The 24,329-nt window shown below is 57.9% G+C and overlaps 1 protein-coding gene across 1 annotated transcript in view; it reads left to right on the plus strand.

Annotated features, from left to right (window-relative positions):
• LOC133283275 (olfactory receptor 14C36-like) overlaps positions 1–24,329 on the plus strand; it is a 538,687-nt gene that overhangs the window by 111,671 nt on the left and 402,687 nt on the right. The window contains exon 2 of the mRNA XM_061479967.1: positions 9,086–9,257. Within this exon, the coding sequence (XP_061335951.1) occupies positions 9,086–9,257 (172 nt within the window). The remainder of the gene's footprint in view (positions 1–9,085; positions 9,258–24,329) is intronic.

Here is a 24,329-nt window from a genome sequence, read left to right on the forward strand (position 1 = left end):
GACACAGGGCCGTGGAGCAAGCTGCTCTAGTGGAAGGTGTCCCTGCCCGTGCCTTTGGGGGCTGGAGCTGGGTGAGCTTTAAGGTCCCTTCCAGCCCAGCCCAGCCCACTCTGGGATTCCATGATTCTCTGCTGTGCCAATGTCGGTCCCTCTCCACTCCTCGTAGGTGGCCGTGACGCCCTGTTCCATGGCCCAGGTTGAGCTGTGACCCCTCGCATGCTCCACCTCCGGACCAAAGGCACTGAGAAAGAGCAGCCCGTGAGGGACCTCCCCGAGCCGGTTGGGCAGAGGCTGGTCCCCCCGCAGCGACTCCCGGAGCACCCCTGGGTGCCCAGTGGTCATGGGCACGATGCTGCCGCCATCCAAAAGCCCCAGTGATCTGTGGGGTGGTCTCTGGTGGCTGTAGCCCCTGTTTGAGGCCTCCATTTGTCCCCTGCAGAGCTTTGGTGCATTCCCATGAACCTCCAAATCCCCCTAAACCTCCAGTTCCCTTCCGAACCCCAAATCCCTTCCATTTACTGCCATGGGCCAACAGGGGTACTAAAGACTCAGGGTACTCTGGGTCAAATGTAACCCCTAGCTTTGGGACACTGGCTGTTCCCCAAATCCCTGCACCACCCCGGGGAGCTTTGGGGATCTCCCCCAATGCCAAAATCCCATCTGAACCCCCAAACTCTTCCCCTCAACACATCTCCATGCTGGGGGAATGTTGCTCACTCAAAAGCGACTGAGGGGGCCCTGGGACCCAGGTACATGGGAGATCTCCCAATATAATGTGCCCCCTACAGAACATTTTGGGGATCCCCCCCTGAACCTCAAAATGTTCCTTGAGCCCTCAAATCCCTCTGAACACCCAAATTCCTCCCGCTTCTGTCAACGGGGCTCCCTAGGGCATCCAATGAGATTCGGCTGCCCTGGGATTGATGGACACCCCAGTCTCGGTAGACAGGGAGTCCCCCAAATAAATGAGCTACCCCAAAGAGTTTTGTGGACCAGCCTGAATCCCCAAATCCTCCCTGCATCCCCCCAGATCCTCCCAAACCCAAAGCCCACAGCTCCAAAGCCGCCCCGGCTCAGCACAGTGGCACAGACTTGCTAAAAAAGGGGTGTTCCGAAAAGTGGTGTTCCCCCAACACCTGCCCTGGGGATCCATCAAGATGCTCTGGAACCCCGAACACACTGGGGGGACCCCAACATTGCTTTCGGTTCAGTAGTGAATTAGGTGGGCCTAAGGGGGTGGATCCCCAAAAGGGTCACCCCAATAAAGGGGCAAACCAAAACCACACTGCACCCCAAAGGGCCCTGGAGGCACCCAAAGCAATCGTGCTGCCCCTAAATCCTAGGGTAACCCCAAATTTCCCTGAAGCAGCACAAAAGCAGGCAGGACCCCCAAGTGGGGGCCTGGGGCAGCACAAAGTCACCCACACCCTTCCATCCCCCCGGCCCCCCCCAGATGAACCCAGGGACCCAAAAACCTGGAGGAGCCCCACCAAACACCCGCCCCCAACTGGGGTACCCCAGAAAAGCTGCTCCCCCCTTCCAATGCCACCCAGCCCCAAATTGCTCCTCGTTGCCCCCAAACCACACCCCATGGGGCACCCCAGCTCCCCCGTCCCTGGTATCAGGGAGTTGGGGGCGCCAGCCCCAGAGTGGGGGTTGCCTAATTTGGGATGTCCCACCAAAAGACCAGGGAGGTGTGGTGGGGGATGGAGGGTAGGAAGCTCTGCAGAGGGATCTGGACAGGCTGGATCCATGGGCTGTGGCCAATGTGTTGAGGGTCAAGAAGGCAAAGTGCAGGGTCCTGCGCTTGGGCCACAACAACCCCCTGCAATGCTCCAGGTTTGGGGAAGAGGGGCTGAAAACTGCTCATGGGAAAGGAGCTGGGGGTGCTGATTGATGGAGCTGAACATGAGCAGCTTGTGCTCAGGCAGCCAGGAAGCCACCAGCACCCTGGCCTGGATCAGCACCAGTGCGGCAGCAGGGCCAGGGCAGTGGTTGTGCCCCTGCACTGAGCACTGCTGAGGCCGCACCTCGAATCCTGGGTTCACCTCTGGGCCCCTCACTACAAGAGAGACATTGAGGTGCTGGAGAGGGGCCAGAGAAGGGCAATGGAGCTGGTGCAGGGCCTGGAGCACAAATGTGATGGGGAAGGGCTGAGGGACCTGGGGGGGACCTGATTGCTGCCTACAACTGCCTGCGAGGAGGATGGAGCCAGGAGGGGCTGGGCTCTGCTCCCAAGGAACAAGGGATGGGACAAGAGGAAATGGCCTCAAGCTGCACCAGCGCAGGTTTAGATGGAGCTGAGGAACAATTTGTCCAGGAAGCTAGGGACCAGGTTAGGAAAGCTGAGGCCCAGTTAGAATTCAAATAGGCTCAGGATGTTAAGGATAACAGGATGGGATTCTTCAGGTATGTAGCAAATAAAAAACAGACTAGGGAGAACATAGACCCCTTCCGGAAGCTCTCGGGAGAACTGGCTACACGGGATTTGGAGAAGGCTGAGGTTCTGAATGACTTCTTTGCCTTGCTCTTCACTGGCAAAGGCTCTGACCACACCAACCAAGTCTTGGAAGGCAGATGCAGGAACTGTGAGAATGAAGACCTTGCGCCCACTGTAGGAGAGGAGATGGCTTGAGACCATCTTAAAAACCTGAACATGCACAAGTCCACGGGGCCTAATGAAATCCATGCACAGGTCCTGAAGGAGCGGGCGAATGAAGTTGCTAAGCCACTGGTCTTCATATTTGAAAAAACATGGAAGTCAGGTGAAGTTCCTGACGACTGGAAAAAGGGAACTATAACCCCCATTTTCAAGAAGGGGAAAATGGATGACCTGGGGAATGACAGAGCAGTCAGTCTCACCTCTGTGCCTGGCAAAAGCTTGGAGCATTCTCCTGGAAGGCATGCTAAGGCACATGAAAATCAACAAGGTGCTTGGTGACAGCCAGCAGGGCTTCACTGAGGGGAAATCCTGCCTGACCAATGTGGTGGACTTCTATGATGGGGCTACAGAACTGATGGACAGGGGCAGAGCAGTTGATGGCATCTACCTGGACTTGTGCAAAGCGTTCGACACTGTCCCACATGACATCCTTGTCTCTAAATTGGAGAGACATCAACTTGATGGATGGACCACTCGGTGGATAAAAAACTGGCTAGATGGCCGCACACAGAGAGTTGTGGTCAATGGCTCAGTGTCCGGCTGGAGACCAGTAACAAGTGGGGTCCCTCAGGGATCGGGGTTGGGACCGGTCTTGTTCAACGGCCTGCGGCCGTTACGGGGGGGGAGTCAGCTGAGGGGAGCGGAGGGGGTTACTCTCCCACCCTGCGCTCTGATTGGCTCCGTGGTGCAGTGCGCGGGGCCAGGCGCTGATTGGCTGCCGTGGAAGTGGGCGGGGCGACAGGAACAGAGCGCGCGTTGTCTGGGGGGGAGGAAAGGAGGGAGATGGGGGGGCGATGGGACCCCTATGGACCCCTATAGAACCCTATGGGGCAGGGACAGGTTCACACCCACTGCTGGCTCCCCCCATGGCTTTATATGGGGGCAATGGCGGTAATGGGGCAATAGGAGCAATTTGGGGTAACGGGGGGCAATGGGGGTAAAAGGGGGGTCTCGGGGTCTCGAGCTCTGCCCCCTGCATCCTGGTACTGGAGCTGCTGCTGCTTCCCCCTCCAAGGGACTCGTAAAGAGACACCCCCTCCATGGTCATGATGCGCGGATTGACTCCACAACTCATTAAAAGTTGTAAAGTAGGTATGCTTTTTATTCAGCGCTGAGACGCACGGGGATAATTCCTCAAAGTCATGCGTACCTCAGTGTTGTTTCCCTCTACATTTATTCTCTAAAGTTATATATAGTCATAAGGTTGCACAATACGCCTATACATATTCATGTCCTATCCCCGCTTCGTATTATAATGAGCCAGAAGGTCCTCTGCGCCTGCGCAGTGCCCCCTCTGGTCATGGGCAGGGGTCTTCAAGATGAAGTAAATGAGTCTTCCTCTTCTTGCACTTTTCACCTTTTTAGACTTATGTGTGGCCTTAGAGTTTGGTCAGTGTCCCAGCCGTAAATCCTCTACTTCTCCCCTTTATCAGTAGAGTTTGATCAGTGTCCCATCCGTAAATCCTCTGCTTCGCCCCTTTATCCGTAGATTCAGGCGTCTGCTTATTAACAGGACCGGAGGTCTCTGTTCTGCTTAGCAGGCATTTACAATAGATAGTCCTTTTGTTTAAACAAATTCCTCTAACCCCCTTGTACAACCCCCCTGTACAACTCCCTTGTACAATGGTCAACCCTCTGTATCAGTCAGACCCTGCAGGAACCCATAGAGACCCCATAGGGAGACCCATAGAGGCCAAACAGAGAGACCCATAGAGACCATATAGATCCACAGCCCACAGAGACTCATAGAGACCCCATAGAGACTCATAGAGACCCATAGAGATCCATAGACACCGCAGAGATCCTGAAAGCGACCCAAAGTGAACCATAGAGACGCCCCATAGAGAGCCCATAGAGACTCCATAGAGACCCCATAGAGACCCATAGACTACAGGGACTACAACCCTGATCATGCAACGCGGCACCCATAGAGCCCCTTTACGGTGGCGCCCAGCCGGGACTACTACTCCCATCATGCAGCGCGGCACCCATTGAGCCCTGTTATGGCGGCGCCCAGTTATGACTACAACTCCCATCATACCCCGCGGCTCCCATAGAACACCATTATACAGCCGCCAGGCGGTACTACGACTCCCATCATGCCGCGCGGCACGCATAGAGCACCACGAGGGCGTCCCCCAGCCTGGACTACAACTCCCATGATGCAGTGCGACACCCCTACAGCACCACTAAGGCACCGCCCCGGTTGGACTACAACTGCCGTCGTGCCGCGCGGCGCTCCCAGCGTTTCAATTTTGCCCATAACTTTTTCCTCCCCACTCCTGAACCCCAGAACCCTTTAGGGACTCTCTCTGTACTTTAAACCCCACTGGGTTTCCTTCTGAAGCGGGTGCTGGGCTCATAGGGGTCCTTAAAGCCCCCCAGATTCTCCCTAAACCCAGTGCTGGGACCTTTTGGGGTGCCCCCAATCCCTCCATGGTCCCTGCAGTCCTTTTATGGTCCCGTCCCCCCCCCCCCCCAAAAAGGGTTCTTGAACCCCTTTGGGCCTCCCAAACTCCCCTCAACGTTTGGCTTTGGGGCCCCATTGCCCCCCAGGTTGATGCTGGAGGCCGCAGGGCTCTCAGGGGCTCGGGACGCCCTGATCAAGCAGGTCCTGGAGCTACGGGGCAGCCCCATGGACTCCCCAGAAGCTGCCCTGGGGCCACTGAGGAGGCAGCTGCAGGAGGGGAAGCAGCGGCTGGTGGGTGCCAACGGGGGAATGTGGGGATTTGGGGGGGGTCCTGATGGGCTTGGGGGGGTCTGGGGGGTGGAATCTGATGGTTATGGGGAGGGGTTGGGGTCCCTAAAGGGTCCCAGCACCACTTTTTGGGAGGGATGAGGGATATCTGGGGGTCCTGGAGGGGGATTTTGGGTCTATAGGGGATGATCTGGGGGAGTTTGGGGCTTTAGAGGGGATTTGGGGGATTCAGCATTGCTGGGAGGGGTATCTGGGGTTCTGGATTGGTTTGGGGTGAAGGGAGAGGCTTGTGGGGAAATATGGGGCGATATTTAAGGTGTTTGGGGGTCTTGAGGGGGTATTTGGGTCCCTCCCATGGCTTTGGGGTCCCTCATTTCCTTGTGTCCCCCCTCCCCACCCCTTCCAGTCCCGCCGCTGGATCCAGCTCCGGGCTCTGGCCGCATCCAATGGGAAGCTCCGGGCGCAGCTGTGCCCCCTGCAGGCCCAGGTGAGGAACGAGGGGGAGGGAAGTGGGGCGGGGCTTAATGGTGAGTGGGCGAGGCCTCAGCGCTTTGGCCACACCCCTTTCAGGCCCGAGGAGCTGTGCGGCTCCCCCCAGGGCTGCAGGGGGAAGGGCAGTGGCTGCAGGCAGCGCTGAGCATGCTGGGAAAGGAGAGAGTGCCCCTCCCCCCGAGGTGAGTGAATTGGGGGGGGGGGAGGGTGGTGGAGGAGGAGGGGGAAGGGCTGTGCTGACCCCTCCATTCTCCCTTTAGCCCCGCCCACTACCCACTGCAGCCAATCAGACCTGCCCTAGGAATGGCAGAGAGTGAGGTGGTGGAGGGGCCATAGACGGGGAGGGGAATTGGAAGGAGGGGCCATAGAGGGGGCAGGGGTCATAAAGAGGGGGAAGGCCATAAAGGGGGAAGGGCAATGCGAGAAGGGGACATAAAGGAAGGCGGGGCAATGGAAGGAGGGGACATAGAGGGGGGAGGGGCAATGGGGCCGTTGCTCAGGGGTGTTTGTGCCTCAGCCCCCACAGGGGGCGCTGTTTCGGGCGGCAGAGCTGCAGGGGGAGCTGGAACAGCTGCAGGGGGCGAGGTCAGCGCAAGGGGCGTGGTCAGCTCAAGGGGCGGGACCCGGGAAGCCCCGCCCACCCCGCGGTGAGTGAGGGGGACGAGCTGGGGGGTGAGGGTGTGGCCTGCGCTGATCCCGTCCCTTTGCAGCACCCGCGGAGGGCGTGGCCATCGCCGAGCTCCTCCCCCAGCTGCAGGCGCTGTCCATTCGGGTCCAGCAGTGCCTCGAGGGCTGGCCCCACCTCCAGGACGTCATCAGCCAATGGTGAGACAGCGAGGGTGGGTCTGTGAGAGGCCACGCCCACCATGTGTGATGTCACATTCCCCCTTCCCCCCTCCTTCGTCTCCCATAGGTGGGAGCAGCCGGCTCAGTGGATACAGGCCACCCCCCCCAGCAACATCCCCTTCTCCCATTGGCTGAAGCGCTGGTCCCAGGCCACCCGTACCCTAAACTTGCACCGCCCCCTCCCCTTAGCGCCGCCCACCAGCGACAAGGAAGGGCGTGACCAGAGCAAGCCCCACCCCTGAGCCTCGGTTTCATCAGATGCTCCTATTGGATGGGGTGCAGGAGGCAGGGCTTGGAGGGGGGTGTGGCCACAAGGCTGCGGTCCTGGAAGCGGAATAGAGTAGGTCCTATAGAAATAGAGCAGTAAATAAAACAGGTCCTCTGTTAATTACATGTAAATGAGGTTGCACCCATGTTAATGAGATGCAAAGCAGGTCTTGTATTAATAAACTCGTCCCGCCTGCAGTAACAGCATGTCAACAGAGCAGAGCCTCCAATAACAATGCACAGATAACATGTGGCCTACAGTAACACATAAATAAAGCAGGTCCTACAGTAACGAAAGTGTAAACAAAGCAGGTCCTGACATACTAAATTCCCTTATAAAGCACGACCTACAATAACAGCCTGGGAATAAAGTAGGATGTACAGGAATATGTAAATTAGACAGGCTCTATATTAATGACAGGTACATAAAAGTAGATCCTACATTAAGAACTTGTAAATAAGTTACTCAGTAAAGCGGGTCCTGACATAACAACCACCCCCAATACAGTAGGTCCTACAGGAATGAAACTGTAAATACAACATGTAAATAAAGTAGGCCCTACATTAATAACTCCCTCAAAAAAATGGGTCCTACAATAATACCTCCTCGATAAAGTAGGACCTACAATAAGGGCCCATAAATGAAGTAGGTCCTGCCCCAATACCCTGTCAATAGAGCAGATCCGACAGCAACTGTACATAAAATAGGTCCTACATTAATAAGTGAGTAAATACAGGAGGTCCTGGCACAGCACAATGTAAATACAGGAGGTCCTACAGTAAGAACATGCAAATACGAGTGGCTCCATGTTAATAACATGTAAATAAAGCAGGTCCTCCACTAAAAGGACGCAAATTAAGTAGGCCCTCCATTAATAACATGTAAATAAGGAAGGGTCTGTGTTAGTAACATGTAAATAAGTTCAACCCTACATGAACTGCGTGTGAGTAAAGCAGGTCCTACGCTAATTGCATGTTAATTAAGGGGGGGGGTAACGATGGTGGGATGAGAAATGGGGAGGGATGGAGGGAGAGGGGGAGAAATGGCAGGAATGTGGGGAATGGGGGTGGGAAAAAGGGGAGGGGGAATGGGGGGCATAAGGGGGGGAGGAGAAGAGGGGACAAATGGGGGGCAGGGGCAAGGAAAAGCCCCATATTCAGGGCCATGGGGGGGGCAGCCGGGACGGGGTTAAATGGGGACAAGAGTTGGGGAGCTCAGAGCTGATTGGCTGTTGACTGGGCAACGGTCGCCAGAACGAGGCGGGGGGCGGGGGCAAGGTTGCCTGGCAACATGCAGCGCGGTGGAAGCTCACTGGCCGTCACCTGGCAACGCAGGGGAAGCGGTACGCGGAGACCCCGTTGCCTAGCAACCAACCCGGAAGTGCGGCGAGCATCACCGAACGGGGATGGGGAAAGGCCGAAATTTGGGAGCTAGGGGGGAAAAGAGGCCTCGATTTCCTGTGAAATCTTTATTTATTGGTTAATTTTCCTTTTTATACAGTCTTAAGGTGACGCCTCCCGCCCTCCCTCCCCTTCCCCCCCTCCCACCCCCCGCTATTTACATTGGTGTCAACAAGGCTTCGGATCGACCGCCCCCCCCATCCCCCCATTTTGGAAGCTGAGGGCACCCAGGGGTGCTCCGGGAGTCGCTGCAGGGGGACCAGCCTCTGCCCAGCCGGCTCGGGGAGGTCCCTCACGGGCTGCTCTTCCTCAGTGCCTTTGGTCCGGAGGTGGAGCATGCGAGGGGTCACAGCTCAACGTGGGCCATGGAACAGGGCGTCACGGCCACCTACGAGGAGTGGAGAGGGACCGACATTGGCACAGCAGAGAATCATGGAATCCCAGAGTGGGCTGAGCTGGGCTGGAAGGGACCTTAAAGCTCACTCAGCTCCAATCCCCAAAGGCACGGGCAGGGACACCTTCCACTAGAGCAGCTTGCTCCACAGCCCTGTGTCTCTGTGCACTCCCAGGGCATCCTGGGGATACCCCTAGAGAATCCCAGAGAATGCCTGCAGCACCTCCAGAGCACCCCATAGACCCAGTCAGAGCTCCTGCATCACAATGACCTTGGGGACATGGAGACCACAGGGGTGGCTGATTCTGGAACTCCCTGTGTTCAGGTGTGTGAGGTCACAGAACCCCATGGAACCCTCCAGCAGAGGCACCGGGAGACGACAGCTGCCCCACGGAACACAAGCTACCGGTGGAGGAGGCAAGAGCAGCTCCTCTGGTGGTTCCTGTCTTGGTGTCTCAGAGCCGGTGCCGCCTGTGGACACAGGAGCGTGGAAGGAGGTGGGTGGCGATGGCGATCTTGGGGTGCTGTAGGAGTTTCCAGAACACCTCAAGAGACTTCCCCAGAGTGGCTGCCGAGGGATGATCCTGGGATCTGCCCTCATTTCTTGTGGGGAGAGCAAGGGCCTGTGGGGATGGGCCAAGGGGGAACGATTTTAACGTGACCGAGAGGGGAGATTGAGATGAGATCTTAGAAGTTGTTCCCTGTGAGGGTGGTGGGACAGTGGCACAGGGTGCCCAGAGAAGTTGTGGCTGCCCCATGGCTGGCAGTGTTCAAGGCCAGGTTGAATGGAGCTTGGAGCAAGCTGCTCCAGTGGAAGTTGTCTCTGCCAGTGGCAGGGTTTGGAGCTGGAGGAGCTTTAAGGACCCTCCGAATCAAAACCATTGTGTGCTTCCGTGATATCCTCAAGTCCCCTGGGGGGAAGTGAGTGAACAAGCTGTCTGTCTGCGTTTAAACCAGGACGGCAAGGCAAGGCAAGGCAAGGCAACGCCAGGCGAGACCAGGCCAGGAGATGCAAGACAAGGGAAGGCAAGGCCCATGAAGGGAAGGCCAGGCCAGGTCAGGAAAGGAAAGGCAAGGCCAGTTAAGGCAAGGTAAGGCTAGGCAAGGCAAGGCTAGTCCAGGTCTAGACAGGCCATGTAAGGCCAGGCAAGGCCAGGTAAGGAAAGGCCAGGCAAGGCCAAGCAGGTCAGGGAAAGGCCAGGCCAGGCCAGGCTAATAAAGGCAATGCAAGGCCAGGAAATCACAGGGAAGGCAAAGCCAGGCCAGGCCAGAAAAGGCCAGGCCACACAAGGCCAGGCCAGGCAAGGCCAGGGAAGGCAAAGCCAGGCCAGGCCCCTCCAGGCCAGGCAATGCTAGGCCAGGTAAGGCAGGGTAAAGCAATGCAAGGCACGGCCAGTCGAGGGCAGGCAACCCAAGGCCAGGTTAGGCCAGGTAAGTCAAGGCAAGGAAAGGCCAGGCAAGGCAAGGCAAGACAAGGCAAGGCAAGCGAAGGCCAGTCCAGGCCAGGGCAGGCAAGGCAAGGCAAGGGAAGACAAGACAAGGCAAGGCCAGGCCAGGCCAAGCCGTGCAAGAGAAGACCAGACCAGGCCAGGCAAGGCAAGGCCAAGCAAGGCAAGGCTAGTCCAGGACTGGCCAGTCTATGCAAGGCCAGGGAAAGGCCAGGTAAGGCAAGGTAAAGCAAGGCAAGGCCCATACAGTAGTAGCAGTGCAGGACAGGTAAGGGCAGGTAACGCAAGGCCAGGACAGGTAAGGCCAGGCAAGGGCAGGTAAGGTCAGCCCAATCAAGGCGAGACAGGGCAAGGCCAGGCCAGGTTAGGCCATGCAAGGCAAGGCTAGGCAAGGAAAGGCAAGGCCAGGCCATGCCAGTCTTGGTCAGGCTATACCAAGCACGGCCAGGCAAGGCCAGTTCAGGCAAGGCCAAGCAGGTCAAGGCCAGGCCAGGCCAGGCCAGGCCAGGCAAGGCCAGGATAGGCCAATCATGGCAATGCAAGGCCAGAAAAGGACAAGGAAGGCAAGGCCAGGCCAGGCCAGGCCATGACGGGCCAGGCCAGGCAAGGGAATTCAAAGCAAGGCAAGGCACGGCCAGGCCATGTCAAGCCATGCAAGGAAAGTCAAGACCAGGCCAGGCAAGGCAAGGCAACCAAAGGCAAGGCAAGGCAAGGCAAGTCCAGGCTAGGCCAAGGCATGCAAGGCAAGTGCAGACCAGGCCAGGCAAGACAAGGCAATGCAAGACAAGGCAAGGCAAGGCAAGGGAAGACCACTCCAGGAAACGCAATGCCATGCCAGGTAAGGCTATGCAAGGCAATGCCAGGCAAGGCAAGGCAATGCCAGGCAAGGCAAGGAAAGGCAAGGCAAGGCAAGGCAATGCCAGGGAAGGCAAGGAAAGGCAAGTCAAGGCAAGGCAATGCTAGGGAAGGCAAGGCAAGGCAAGGCAATGCCAGGGAAGGCAAGGCAAGACGAGGCAAGGCCCAGCAAGGCAATGCCAGTCCAGGACGGGCAATGCAAGGCCAGCTAAGGCCAGGCAAGGCAAGTTAAAACAAGGCAAAGCAAGGCCAGGAGAGTCCATGCAAGGTCAGGCCAGGCCAGGCCAGGCCTGGCAAGGCCAGGCAAGATAAGGCAAGTCAAGGGAAGGCAAGGCTAGGCAAGGCAAGGCAAGGCACGGCCAGTCCAGGACAGGCAATGCAAGGCCTGGTAAAGCCAGGGAAGGCCAGGCCAGGCAAGGTCAGGCCAGGTTAGTCAAGGCCTGGGAAGGCAAGGCCAGGACAGGTCATGACAGGCCAGGCCAAGCAAGGCAATTCAACTCAAGGAAAGTCAAGACAAGTCAAGGAAAGGCAAGGCAAGGAACGGGAAAGCAAGGCAAGTCCAGGATAGGCAATGCAAGGCCAGGTAAGGCCAGGCAAGGAAACACAAGGGAAGGCAAGGCAAGGCAAGGCAATGTCAGGCATGGCAAGGCCAGGCCAGGCAAGTCATGGCAAGGCTAGGCCAGGCAAGGCAAGACAAGACAAGGCAAGGCAAGGCCAGGCCAGGCCAGGCCAGGCCAAGCCATGCAAGGGAAGACCAGACCAGGCCAGGCAAGGCAAGGCCATGCAAGGCAAGGCGAGTCCAGGACTGGCCAGTCCATGCAAGGACAGGGAAAGGCCAGGTAAGGCAAGGTAAGGCAAGGCCCATACAGTAGTAGCAGTGCAGGACAGGTAAGGCAAGGTAAGGCAAGGCAAGGCCCATACAGTAGTAGCAGTGCAGGACAGGTAAGGCAAGGTAAGGCAAGGTAAGACAAGGCATGGCCCATACAGTAGTAGAAATGCAGGACAGGTAAGGCCAGGTAAGAAAGGCCGGGAGAGCCCCGTCCAGGCAAGGGCAGGCAAGGTCAGGCCAATCAAGGCCAGCCAGGGCAAGGCCAGGGCAGGCCAGGCAAGACAAGGCAAGGCAAGGTAAGGCTAGGCAAGGCATGGTAAGGTAAGGCTAGGCAAGGCAAGGCAAGCCCAAGCCAGGCAAGGCAAGGCTAGGCTAGGGAAGGCAAACTTAGGCCAGGCCAGGCCAGGCAACGCAATGCCAGGTAATATAAGGCCAGGCAAGGCAACGTAAGGCAATGCAAAGCAATGCAAGGCCAGGCCAGGAAATGCAATGCCAGGTAATATAAGGCCAGGACAGGCAAGGGAAGGCTTGGGAAGGGCAGGCCAGGCAAGGCCAGTCAAGGCCATTAAAGACAAGGCAAGGCAGAGCAAGGCAAAGCAAGGCCAAGCATGGCCAGGCCATGCCAGGCCAGGCTAGGCCAGAGAAGGAAAGCAAAGGCAGGGCAAGTCAGTGCAAGGCAAGGCAAGGCGTGGCTAGGCAAGGCAAGGCCAGGCCAAGCCATGCAAGGCAAATGCAGACCAGGACAAGCAAGGCAAGACAATGCAAGGCAAGGCCAGGCCAGGCCAGGATAGGAGATGCAAGGCCAGGTAAGGCAAAGCAAGGCAAGGCACAGCAAGGCCAGGACAGGGCAGGCCAGTCCAGGCAAGGGCTGGCCAGGCAAGGCACGGGAAGGCCAGGCCTGGGCACGCCAGGCAAAGCAATTCAGTGCAATGCAAGTCAAGGGAAGGGAAGGCAAGGCCGGGCCAGGTGAGGCCATGACAGGCAATGCAAGGCCAGGCAAGGCAAGGCCAAGCCACGCCAGGCCTGGCAAGGCCAGGTAAGGCAATGCAAGGGAAGACAAGGTAAGGCAAGTCCACGACAGGCAATGGAAGGCCTGGTAATGCAAGGCAGGGCCAGGTCAGGAAAGGCCGGGCCAGGAAAGGCCGGGCCAGGTCATACAAAACCAGGGCACGCCATTCAAGGCCAGGCAAGGCCAGGCAAGGCAAGGGAAGTAAGGCAAGGGAAGGGAAGGTAATGCAAGGCAATGCAAAGCAAGACTAGGCCAGGCAAGGCCAGTCAAGACAAGGCAAGCAAAGACAAGGTAAGGCCAGGCCAGGCAAGGCAAGGCAAGGCTACACAAGGCGAGGAAAGGCAAGGTAAGGCATGTCCAGGACAGGCAATGGAAGGCCTGATAAGGCAAGACAAGGCCAGCCCAGGAAAGGCCAGGCCAGGCCAGGTCATACAAAAGGAGGGCAGGCCAGGCAAGGCCAGGCAAGGAAAGGCAAGGCAAGACAAGGCCAGTCCAAGACAGGCAATGCAAGATCATGTAAGGACAGCTAAGTCAAGGCCAGGCCAGGCCATAAAGGCAAGGCAAGGCCTGGCCACGCAAGGCAAGGCAAGTCCAAGCCAGGCAAGGCAAAGCTAGGCAAGGGAAAGCCTGTCCACGACTGGCCAGGCAAGGCAAGGTAAGGCAAGGCCAGGCAAGGCAAGGCCAGGACAGGCAGTGCAAATCCAGGACAGGCCAGGCAAGGCCAGGTAAGGCAAGGCCAGGAGAAGCCATGCCAGGCAAGGCAAGGCCAGGCCAGGCCAGGAGAGGCAAGGCCAGGCAAGGCAAGGCAAGGCAAGGAGAGGCAAGGCAAGGCAAGGCCAGTGTAGGACAGGTAATGGAAGGCCAGTTAAGGCCTGGTAAGGCAATGTAAGGCAAGGCAAGGCATGGCAAGGCTAGGCAAGGCAAGGCAAGGCAAGGCAAGGACTGTCTAGGACAGGTAATGCAAGGCCAGGTAATGCCTGGTAAGTAAGGCAAGGCAATGCAAGGCAAGGCAAGGCAATGCAAAGCAACTCCAGGACAGTGACTGCTAGGCCAGGTAGGGCCAGGTAAGGCAATGCAAGGCAAGGCCAGTCCAGGACAGGCAACACAAGGCCAGATAAGGCCAGGTAGGGCAAGGCAAGAAAAAAGCCAGGCAAGGCAAGGCAAGGCAAGACAAGTGAATGCAAGGCAAGGCCAGACCAGGCCAGGCCAGGCCACGAAGGCAAGGCCCGGCCAGGCCAGGCAAGGCAAGTTAAGGCCAGGCATGGCAAGGAAAGTCTGGGCAGGGCAAGGCAAGGCCAGTCCAGGACTGGCCAGTCCATGCAAGGCCAGGTAAAGGCCATGTAAGGCAAGGTAAGGCAAGGCAAGGCCCATACAGTAGTTGCAGTTCAGGCCAAGTAAGGCCAGGTAAGGCAAGCCCAGGACAGGTAAGGCCAAGTAAGGCAAGGCCTGGCCAGCCAAGGCCAGGCAAGGGCAGGCAAGCTCAGGCCAATCAAGGCCAGCCAGGGCAACGCCAGTCCAGGCTAGGCCATGCAAGGAAAGGCTAGGCAGGGAAAAGCAAGGCAAGGCAAGGCAACAGAAGGCCAGGCAAGGCCAGTCCAGGCCAGGCCAGGCCAGGCAAGGCAATTCAAAGCAAGGCAAGGCTAGGCAAGGCTAGGCAAAGCAAGGCAAGGCTAGGCAAGGCAAGGCAATGCAAGGCAAGGCAAGTCCACGACAGGCAATGCTAGGCCAGGTAAGGCCAGGTAAGTTAATGCAAGGCAATACAAGCCCAGGACAGGCAATGCAAGGCCTGGTAAGGCCAGGTAAGGCAAGGCAAGGAAAGGCCAGGCAAGGAAAGGCAAGACAAGGCAAGGAAAGGGAAGGCCAGGCCAGGCCAGGCAATGCAATGCCAAGTAATATAAGGGCAGGACAGGCAAGGGAAGGCTTGGTAAGGGCAGGCCAGGCAAAGCCAGTCAAGGCCATTAAAGACAAGGCAAGGCAAGGCAAGGCAAAGCAAGGCAAAGCAAGGACAAGCAAGGCCAGGCCATGCCAGGCCAGGCTAGGCCAGAGAAGGCAAGGACAGGCAGCGCAAGTGAGTGCAATGCAAGGTAAGGCAAGGCCAGGCCAAGCCATGCAAGGCAAATCCAGACCAGGACAAGCAAGGCAAGACAATGCAAGGCCAGGCAGTGCAAGTGAGTGCAATGCAAGGTAAGGCAAGGCCAGGCCAAGCCATGCAAGGCAAATCCAGACCAGGACAAGCAAGGCAAGACAATGCAAGGCCAGGCCAGGCCAGGCCCAACCAGGAGATGCAAGGCCAGGCAAGGAAAGGTAAGGCAAGGCAAGGCCAGGCTAGGCCAGGCCAGGCCAATAAAGGCAAGGCAAGGAAAGGTGAGGAAAATGAAGGCCAGGCCTGGCAAGTCAAGGCCAGGCCAGGTAAGGACAATCAAGGCAAGGCAAGGAAAGGCAAGGCGAAGGCCAGGCCAGGCCAGGCCAGGCAAGTCAAGGCCAGGCCAGGCAAGGACAATCAAGGCAAGGCAAGGCAAGGGAAGGCAAGGCAAAGCAAGGCAAGGAAAGCCAGGCCAGGCCTGGCAAGGCAAGGCAAGTCATGGCAAGGCCAGGCAAGGCAAGACAAGGCAATGAAAGGCAAGACCAAGACAGGCAATGCAAGGCCAGGTAATTCCAGGTAATTCAAGGACGGGTGAGTCCAGGCCAGGCAATCCAATTCAGAGCAATGCAAGGGAAGGGAAGGGAATGCAAGGCCAGGCCATGCCTAGGAAAGGCCAGGCTATGACATGCCAGGAAAAACCAGGCCAAACAAGGCCAGACAAGAGCAGGGAAGGCCAGGCCAGACCAGTCAATAAAAGGCCAGGTAAGAAAAGGCCAGGCCAGACAAGGCCAGAGAAGGTCCGGAAAGACAAGGCCAGGCCAGGTCAGGCCATGGCAGGACAGGCAATCTCAGGCCAGGCCAGGCCAGGGATTGCCAGGCAAGACAAGGTCAGGCCCGGCCAATGTAGGCAAGGCCTGGCCAGCAAGGCACGGCAAGGCCTGGACAGGGCAGGCCAGTCCAGGCAAGGGCTGGCCAGGCAAGGCATGGCAAGGCCAGGCCTAGGCAGGCCAGGCCAGGCAATTCAGTGCAATGCAAGTCAAGGGAAGAGAAGGCAAGGCTGGGCCAAATGAGGCCATGACAGGCAATGCAAGGCCAGGCAAGACAAGACCAAACCAGGCCAGGCCTGGCAAGGCCAGGTAAGGCAATGCAAGGCAAGACAAGGTAAGGCAAGTCCACGACAGGCAATGGAAGGCCGGGTAACGCAAAGCAAGGCCAGGCTAGGAAAGGCCAGGCCAGGAAAGGTCAGGCCAGGCCAGGTCATACAAAACCAGGGCATGCCAGGCAAGGCCAGCCGAGGCGAGGCAAGGCAAGGCAAAGCGAGGCAAGGCAAGCGAAGACAAGGTAAGTCCAGGCAAGGCAAGGCAAGGCAAGGGAAGGTAATGCATGGCAATGCAAGGCAAGACTAGGACAGTCGAGGCCAGTCAAGACAAGGCAAGCGAAGGCAAGGTAAGGCCAGGCAAGGCAAGGCAAGGCAAGGGAAGGTAAGGCTAGGGAAGGACAGGCCAGGCAATGAAGGCAAGGCAAGGCAAGGCGAGGCAAGGCTAGACAAGGCAAGGCTGTTAGCGGTGAGAAGAAGCAAGACATGCCAACCCAATATGGGTGATAAGCAAGCTTCTACTTTATTCGTGGCGCACATCCCTTATATCCACGTGGTGTTAGCCACGCCTACTAGTCACAGCGGTATTGGTTAGTTCTACATAGCTTCCTTTACATTCTCTTCCCATGTCTGGTTTCCGGTTACCTGTGAGGCCTACACTTTGCTTTGCTCGCACAAGGCCTCTAAGGATCCATGGCCTTGCTCTTGGCGCCATTCTGCAACACCTGACCTGGCCTTACCTGGCCTTGCCTGGCCTTGCCTATCCTTACCTGGCCTTGCATGGACTGGCCAGTCCTGGACTGGTCTTGCCTTGCCTAGCCTTACCTTGCCTTGTCTGGCTATTTCTTGTCTAGTCTTACATTGCTTAGCCTGCCCTTTCCTTCCCTTACCTTGCCTGGCCTGGCCTTTCCTTCCCTTACCTTGCCTGGCCTGGCCTTGCCTTGCCTGGTGTGGCCTGGCAGCACCTGGCTTGCCTGGCCTTTCATTTTCTTGCCTTGCTTTTTCTGGCCTGGCCTTGCCTTGCCTTCCCCTGCCCTGCGCTGCCCTGCCCTGCCCTGCCTTGCCTTGCTTTGCCTTGCCCTGCCCTGCCATGCCCTGCCTTTCCCTGCCTTGCCTTTCCTGGCCTTGCCTTGCCTTTCATTTCCTTGCCTTGCCTTGCCTGGCTTTGCCTTGCCTTGAATTTCCTTTACTGGCCTGGCGTGGCCTGGCGTTGGCTGGCCTTGTCTGTCCTGATATTACCTATCCTTACCTGGCCTTACCTGGTCTTATCTGGCATTGCAATGCCTGTCCTGGCATGTCCTGGAGTGGCCTTGCACTGCCTTGCATTGCTGTGCTTTGCCTTGCCTTGCTTTGATTTGCCTAGACTCACCTGTCCTTCCCTGGCCTGGCCTGGCCTGCCCTTAACTGGACTGTCCTAGCTTGCCTGGCCTGGCCTTGCCTTGCCTGTCCTTGCCTTGCCTGGCCAGTCCTGGACAGACCTTGCCTTGCTATCCTTACCTTGCCTTGCCTGGCCTTGCCTTTCTTTGCCTGGCTTGGCCTAGACTTGCCTTCATAACCTGGCCTGGCCTTGGCTTACCTGGCCTTACCAGGCCTTGCATTGCCTGTCCTGGACTGGCCTTGCTTTGCCTAGCCTTACCTTGCCTTGCCTTGCCTGGACTTGTATGGCCTGGCATGGCCTGGCATGGCCTTTCCTTGCCTGCCCATGTCTTGCCTCGCCTGGCCTTGTCTTGACTTGCCTTGCCTTGTATTACCTTGCCTTGCCTGGACTTGCCTGGCCTGCCCTGGTTTTGTATGACCTGGACTGGCTTGGCTTGGCCTTGCCTGGCCTTACCAAGCTTTCCATTGCCTGTCCTGGAGCTGCCTAAACTTGCTTTTCCTTGCGTTGTGTAGCCTTGCCTTGTCTAGGCTTGCCTTGCTTTGCATTGATTGTCTGGCCTGTCCTTCCCTTGCCTTGCCTTGCCTTGCCTTGCCTTGCCTTGTCTTGACTTGCCTTGACTTGCATGGCCTTGCCTGGCCTGGACTGGCCTGGACTTGCCTTGCCGTGCCTTGCATTGCTTTGCTTTGCCTGGCCTTGTATTCACGGACTGGCCTGTCCTGGCCTTGGCTTACCTGGCTTTACCTGGCCTTGCATTGCCTGTCCTGGACTGGCCTCGCCTTGCCTTGCTTTGCCTTGCTTTTCCTGGCCTTGCCTGGCCTGGTCTGTCCTGGTTTGTCCTGGCCTTGCCTTGCCTGGCCATGCCTGGCCTGGCCTTCTCTTACCTTGCCTTGCCTTGTATTGCCTTGCCTTGCCTGGCCTTGCATTGCCCTGATTTTGTATGACCTGGCCCGGCCTGGCCTTACCAGGCCATCCATTGCCTGTCTTGGACTTGCTTTACCTTGTGTTGCCTTGCCTTTCCTAGCCTGGCCTTCCGTTGCCTGTCCTGGACTGGCCTCGCCTTGCCTTGCAGTGCATTACCTGGCCTAGCATTGCCTGTCCTGGAGAGGCCTTGCATTGCATTGCCTTGCCTTGCATTGCCTTGCCTTGCCTTACTTACCAGGCCCTACCTGGCCTTGCATTACCTGTCCTAGACTGTCCTTGCCTTGCCTTGCAATGTCTGGCCTTGCTTTGCCTTGCATATCCTTACTTCACCTTACCTGGCCTAGCATTGCCTGTCCTGGACTGCCCTTGAATTGCCTTGCCTTCCTTTGCCTGGCCTTGCCTTGCCTTGCCTTGCCTTGCTTTGCTTTGCCTGGCCTTGCCTTGCCTCTCCTTGTCTTGCCTGGCCTGGCCTGGCCTGGCCTTGCCTTGCCTTACATGGCATTGCTTCTTGTGGCCTTGGCTTGCCTGGCCTTGAATGGCCTGGCCTTGCCTTGTCTTGCCTTGTATTGCCTTGCCTTTCCTGGCCTTGTCTGGCCTGTCCTGGACTTGCACTGCCTGTCCTGGACTTGCCTTGCCTTGCCTTGCCTTGCTTTGCTTGCCTTGCCTTGCCCTACCTTGATTTGCCTTGACTTGAAATACCTTGCCTGGCCTATCCTGTTATGACCTGGCCTGGCCTTGTGTTCCCTGGCCTTGAGTTGCCTGGCCTTGCCTGTCTTGGCCTTGCCTCCCCTGGCCTTCCCTGGCTTAACCTGGCCTTGCATTGCCTGTCCTGGACTGGCCTTACCTTGCCTTGCCTAGCCTTGTTTTCCCTTACCTTACCTTACCTTGACGTGCCTGCCTTGCCTTGCCTTGCCTTTCCTGGCCTTTCCTTGCCTTTCCTGGCCTGGCCTTTCCATGGCTTGCCTTACCTGGCCTTTCCTTGCCTGGCCTTTCCATGGCTTGCCTTACCTGGCCTTACCTGGCCTTGCTTGCCTAGCCTCACCTGGCCTTACCTGCCCTTGCCTGGCTTGGGCTGGCCTTGTCTTGCCTTACCTGGCCTGCATTGCCTGTCCTGAACGAGCCTTGCCTTGTCTTGCCTTGCCTTGCCTTGCCTTGCCTGGCCTTCCAAGGGTTTGCCTATACTGGCCTCTCCTTGCATTTCCTGGCATAGGCTGTCCTGGCCTTTCATGGGCTGTCCTGGCCTTGCCTTCCCTTGCCTGACCTGGCCTTTCCTTGCCTTACCTGACCTTACCTGGACTTGCACTGCCTGTCCTGGCCTGTCCTCAACTGAACTTGCCGTATCTGGCCTTGCATTGGCAGTCCTGGTCTTGCCTGGCCTTGCCTGGCCTGGCCTTGCCTGCCCTTGCCTGGCTTGGGCTGGCCTGGCCTTGCCTTACCTGGCCTTACCTGGCCTGCATTGCCTGTTCGGGACGAGCCTTGCCTTGCTTTGCCTTGCCTTGCCTAGCCTTGCCTCTCCTGGCCTGGCCTGGCCTGGCCTGCCTTGCATTCCCTGGCCTTGCCTTGCCTTGCATTGCCTTGCCTTGCCTGGCATGGTCTGGACTTTCCTTGCATGGCTTGGCCTGGCCTGGCATGGCCTGTCCTTGCCTTGCCTCACCTTGCCTTGCCTTGCCTTGCCTTGCCTTGCCAGTCCTTGCTTGGCCTTACCTTGCCTGGCCTTTCTTTTCCTTGCCTTCCCTTGATTTACCTTTCCTTGCCTTGCTTGGCCTTGCCTTGCCTTCCCTTGCCTGTCCTTGCCTTGCCTTGCCTGGACTTGCCTGGACTTGCCTGGCCTGCCTTTGCCTTGCCTTCCCTGGCCTTGCTTGCCTTCCCTTGCCTTGCCTGGCCTGGCCTGGCCTGTTTTTGTATGACCTGGCCTAGCCTGGCCTGGCCTGGCATTGCATGGCCTTACCTGGCCTTGCATTGCCAGTCCTGGACTTGCCTAGCCTTGCCTTGCCTTGCCTTGCTTAGCCTTGCCTTGCCTTGCCTTGCCTTGCCTAGCCTGGCCTTCCCTTGCATGACCTGGCCTATCATGGCGTGTGCTAGCATGGCCTTGCCTGATCTTTACCTGGCCTGGCCTGGCCTGGCTTTGTCTTGCTTGTCCTTGCCTGGCTTGGCCTTACCTTGCCTGGCATTGCCTAGCCTTGCCTTGCCTTCCTTTGCCTTGCCTTGCCTGGCCTTGACTGGCTTGGCCTTTCCTGGTCTTACCTGGCCTTACCTGGTCTTGCATTGTATGTCCTGGACTGTCCTGGACTGGACTGGGCTTGCCTTGTCTTGCCTGGCCTAGTCTGGCCTTGCCTTGCATTGCCTGCCCTGGTCTGGCCTTGCTTACCTGGCCTGGCCTGGCCTGGCCTGGTCTTGCCTGGCCTTACCTGGTTTTGCCTTGCCTTGCCTTGTCTGCCTGGGCTCCCTTGGTGTGGACTGGCCTTGCCTGGCCTGGCCTGGTCTTGCCTGGCCTGTCCTTAATGGCCTATCCTTACCTGGCCTGGCCTTGCCTGGCCTTGCCTTGCCTTGCCCCGACTAGGCTGCCTTGCCTGGCCTTGCCTTGCCTAGCATTTCCTGACCTGGCCTGGATTTCCTTGCCTTGCCTTGCCTGGCCTTGCCTTGCCTCTCATTTCCTTGCCTTGCCTGGCCTTGCCTTGCCTGGCCTTGCCTTGCCTTGAATTTCCTTTACTGGCCTGGCGTGGCCTGGCATTGGCTGGCCTTGTCTGTCCTGATATTACCTATCCTTACCTGGCCTTACCTGGTCTTATCTGGCATTGCAGTGCCTGCCCTGGTATGTCCCAGAGTGGCCTTGCACTGCCTTGCATTGCCTTGCCTTGCCTGGCCTTGCTTTGATTTGCCTAGACTCACCTGGCCTTCCCTGGCCTGGCCTGGCCTGGCCTTGACTGGACTGTCCTAGCTTGCCTGGCCTGGCCTTGCCTGTCCTTGCCTTGCCTGGCCAGTCCTGGACAGGCCTTGCCTTGCTAGCCTTACCTTGCCTTGCCTGGCCTGGCCTGGCCTTGCCTTCATGGTCTGGCCTGGCCTTGGCTTACCTGGCCTTACCAGGCCTTGCATTGCCTGTCCTGGACTGGCCTTGCCTTGCCTAGTCTTACCTTGCCTTGCCTTGCCTTGCATGGCCTGGCCTGGCCTTTCCTTGCCTGCCCATGTCTCGCCTGGCCATGTCTTACCTCACCTGGCCTTGTCTTGCCTTGCCTTGTATTACCTTACCTTGCCTGGCATTGCCTAACCTTGCCTTGCCTTCCTTTGCCTTGCCTTGCCTGGCCTTGACTGGCTTGGCCTTTCCTGGTCTTACCTGGCATTACCTGGTCTTGCCTTGCATGTCCTGGCCTCTCCTGGACTGGACTGGGCTTGCCTTGCCTTGCCTTGCCTTGCCTGGCCTAGTCTGGCCTTGCCTTACATTGCCTGTCCTGGACTGGCCTTGCCTTGCCTAGTCTGGCCTTGCCTTACATTGCCTGTCCTGGACTGGCCTTGCCTTGCCTAGCCTTACCTTGCCTTGCCTTGCCTGGGCTTGCATGGCCTGGCATGGCCTGGCCTGGCCTTTCCTTGCCTGCCCATGTCTCGCCTGGCCATGTCTTGCCTCACCTGGCCTTGTCTTGCCTCACCTGGCCTTGTCTTGACTTGCCTTGCCTTGTATTACCTTACCTTGCCTGGCATTGCCTAACCTTGCCTTGCCTTCCTTTGCCTTGCCTTGCCTGGCCTTGACTGGCCTGGCCTTTCCTGGTCTTACCTGGCATTACCTGGTCTTGCCTTGCATGTCCTGGCCTCTCCTGGACTGGACTGGCCTTGCCTTGCCTTGTCTGGCCTTGCCTGGCCTAGTCTGGCCTTGCCTTGCATTGCCTGTCCTGGACTGGCCTTGCCTTGCCTAGCCTTACCTTGCCTTGCCTTGCCTTGCCTGGGCTTGCATGGCCTGGCATGGCCTGGCCTGGCCTTTCCTTGCCTGCCCATGTCTCGCCTGGCCATGTCTTGCCTCGCCTGGCCTTGTCTTGACTTGCCTTGCCTTGTATTACCTTGCCTTGCCTGAACTTGCCTGGCCTGCCCTGGTTTTGTATGACCTGGACTGGCTTGGCTTGGCCTTGCCTGGCCTTACCAAGCTTTCCATTGCCTGTCCTGGAGCTGCCTAAACTTGCCTTTCCTTGCGTTGTGTAGCCTTGCCTTGACTAGGCTTGCCTTGCCTAGGCTTGCCTTGCCTTGATTGTCTGGACTGTCCTTCCCTTGCCTTGCCTTGCCTTCCCGTCCCTTGCCTTGCCTTGCCTTGCCTTGCCTTGAATGGCCTTGCCTTGCCTGGCCTGGCCTGGCCTTGACCTGCTTGGCCTTGCCTGGCCTGGCCTTGCCTAGCCTAGCCTTATGTTGCCTTTCCTTGCCTTGCCTGGCCTGGCCTGGCCTTGCCTTCCCTTTCTTTGGCTTGTCTCGTATTTTCTTGCCTTGACTTACCTGGCCTTACCTCGCCTTGCGTTGCCTGTCCTGGACTGGCCTTGCTTTGCATTACCTTGCCTGGCCTTACCTGGCCTAGCATTGCCTTCTCCTGCCTTGCCTTGCCTTGCCTTCCTTGCCTTGCCTTGCCTGCCCTGGCCTGGCCTCGCCTGGCTTGCCTGGTGTTGCCTTGCCTTCCCTTGCCCTGCCTTGCCTTGCCTTGCCTTTTCTTGGCTTCCCTTACCTGCCGTTGCCTTGCCTTGCCTTGCAAAGCCTTACCTGGCCTTACCTGGCATAGCATTGCCTTTCCTGGAGTGGCCTTGCCTTCCTTGCCTTGCATTGCCTTGCCTTGCTTGGCCTGGTCTGAACTTGTCTTGCATGGCTTGGTGTGGTCTGACCTTACCAGGCCTTGCATTCCTTGTCCTGGACCTGCCTTGCCATGCCTTGCCTTGCCTTGCCTCGCCTTGCCTCGCCTGGCCTTACTTGGCCTTCCATTTCCTGGCCTGGCCTGGCATTGCATTCCCATCCCTTGCCTTACATTGCACTGAATTGCCTTGCCTGGCCTTACCTGGCCTGCCCTTGTATTACCTTTCCTTACCTGGCCTTGCAGTGCCTGGCCTTGCCTGGAATGGCCTGGCGTTGCCTTGCCTTGCCTTCCTTCACTTTCCCTGCCTTGCCTTGACTTGCTTGACTTGCCCTGCCTTGCCTTGCCGGGCCTTGCCTTGCCTGGCTTTGATTGGCCTGTCCTTGACTGTCCTTTCCTAGCCTTCCATAACCTATCCTTGAATTGCCTTGCCCTGCCTAGATTGTCCTCACCTGGCCTAGCCTGGCCTGGTCTGGCCTGGCCTGGCCTTGCCTTGCCTTGCCTTGCATGGACTGTCCTGTCCTGTCCTTGCCTTGCCTTGCTTTGCCTTGCCTTGCCTTGCTTTGCATGGACTGTCCTGTCCTGTCCTTGCCTTGCCTTGCTTTGCCTTGCCTTGCCTTGCTTTGCCTTGCCTTACCTTGCCTTGCCTCGCCTCGCCTCGTCTTGCCTTGCCATGCCTGCCTGGCCTGTCTTTCCCTTGCCTTGCCTTGCCTTACCTTGCCTTGTATGGCCTTGCCTTGCCTGGCCTTGCCTGGCCTTACCTGGCCTTACCTGGCCTTGCATTGCCTGTCCTGGCCTGTCCTGGACTTGTGTTGCCTTGCCTTGCCTTGCCTAACCTTGCCTTACTTACCAGGCCTTACCTGGCCTTGCATTGGACTTGGACTTTGCCTGTCCTGGACTTGCCTTGCCTTGTCTGGCCTTGCCTGGACTAGCCTGCCTTGCCTTGCCTTGCCTTGCCTGGCCTTTCCTGTCCCTTCCTGGCCTGGCCTTGTTCTAGCCTTGCCTTGCCTGGCATTGCCTGGCCTGGCCTTGCCTTGCCTTGCCTGGTCCTGCCTTGCCTTGCCTGGCATTGCCTGGCCTGGCCTTGCCTTGCCTCTCCTTTCTTGGCATTGCCTGACCTGGCCTTGCCTTGCCTTG

Source organism: Pezoporus flaviventris, unplaced genomic scaffold (assembly GCF_033815535.1).
Source record: "Pezoporus flaviventris isolate CSIRO_AGI_PZ_B2104156 unplaced genomic scaffold, CSIRO_AGI_Pfla_v1 ptg000160l, whole genome shotgun sequence".
NCBI lineage: Eukaryota > Metazoa > Chordata > Aves > Psittaciformes > Psittacidae > Pezoporus > Pezoporus flaviventris.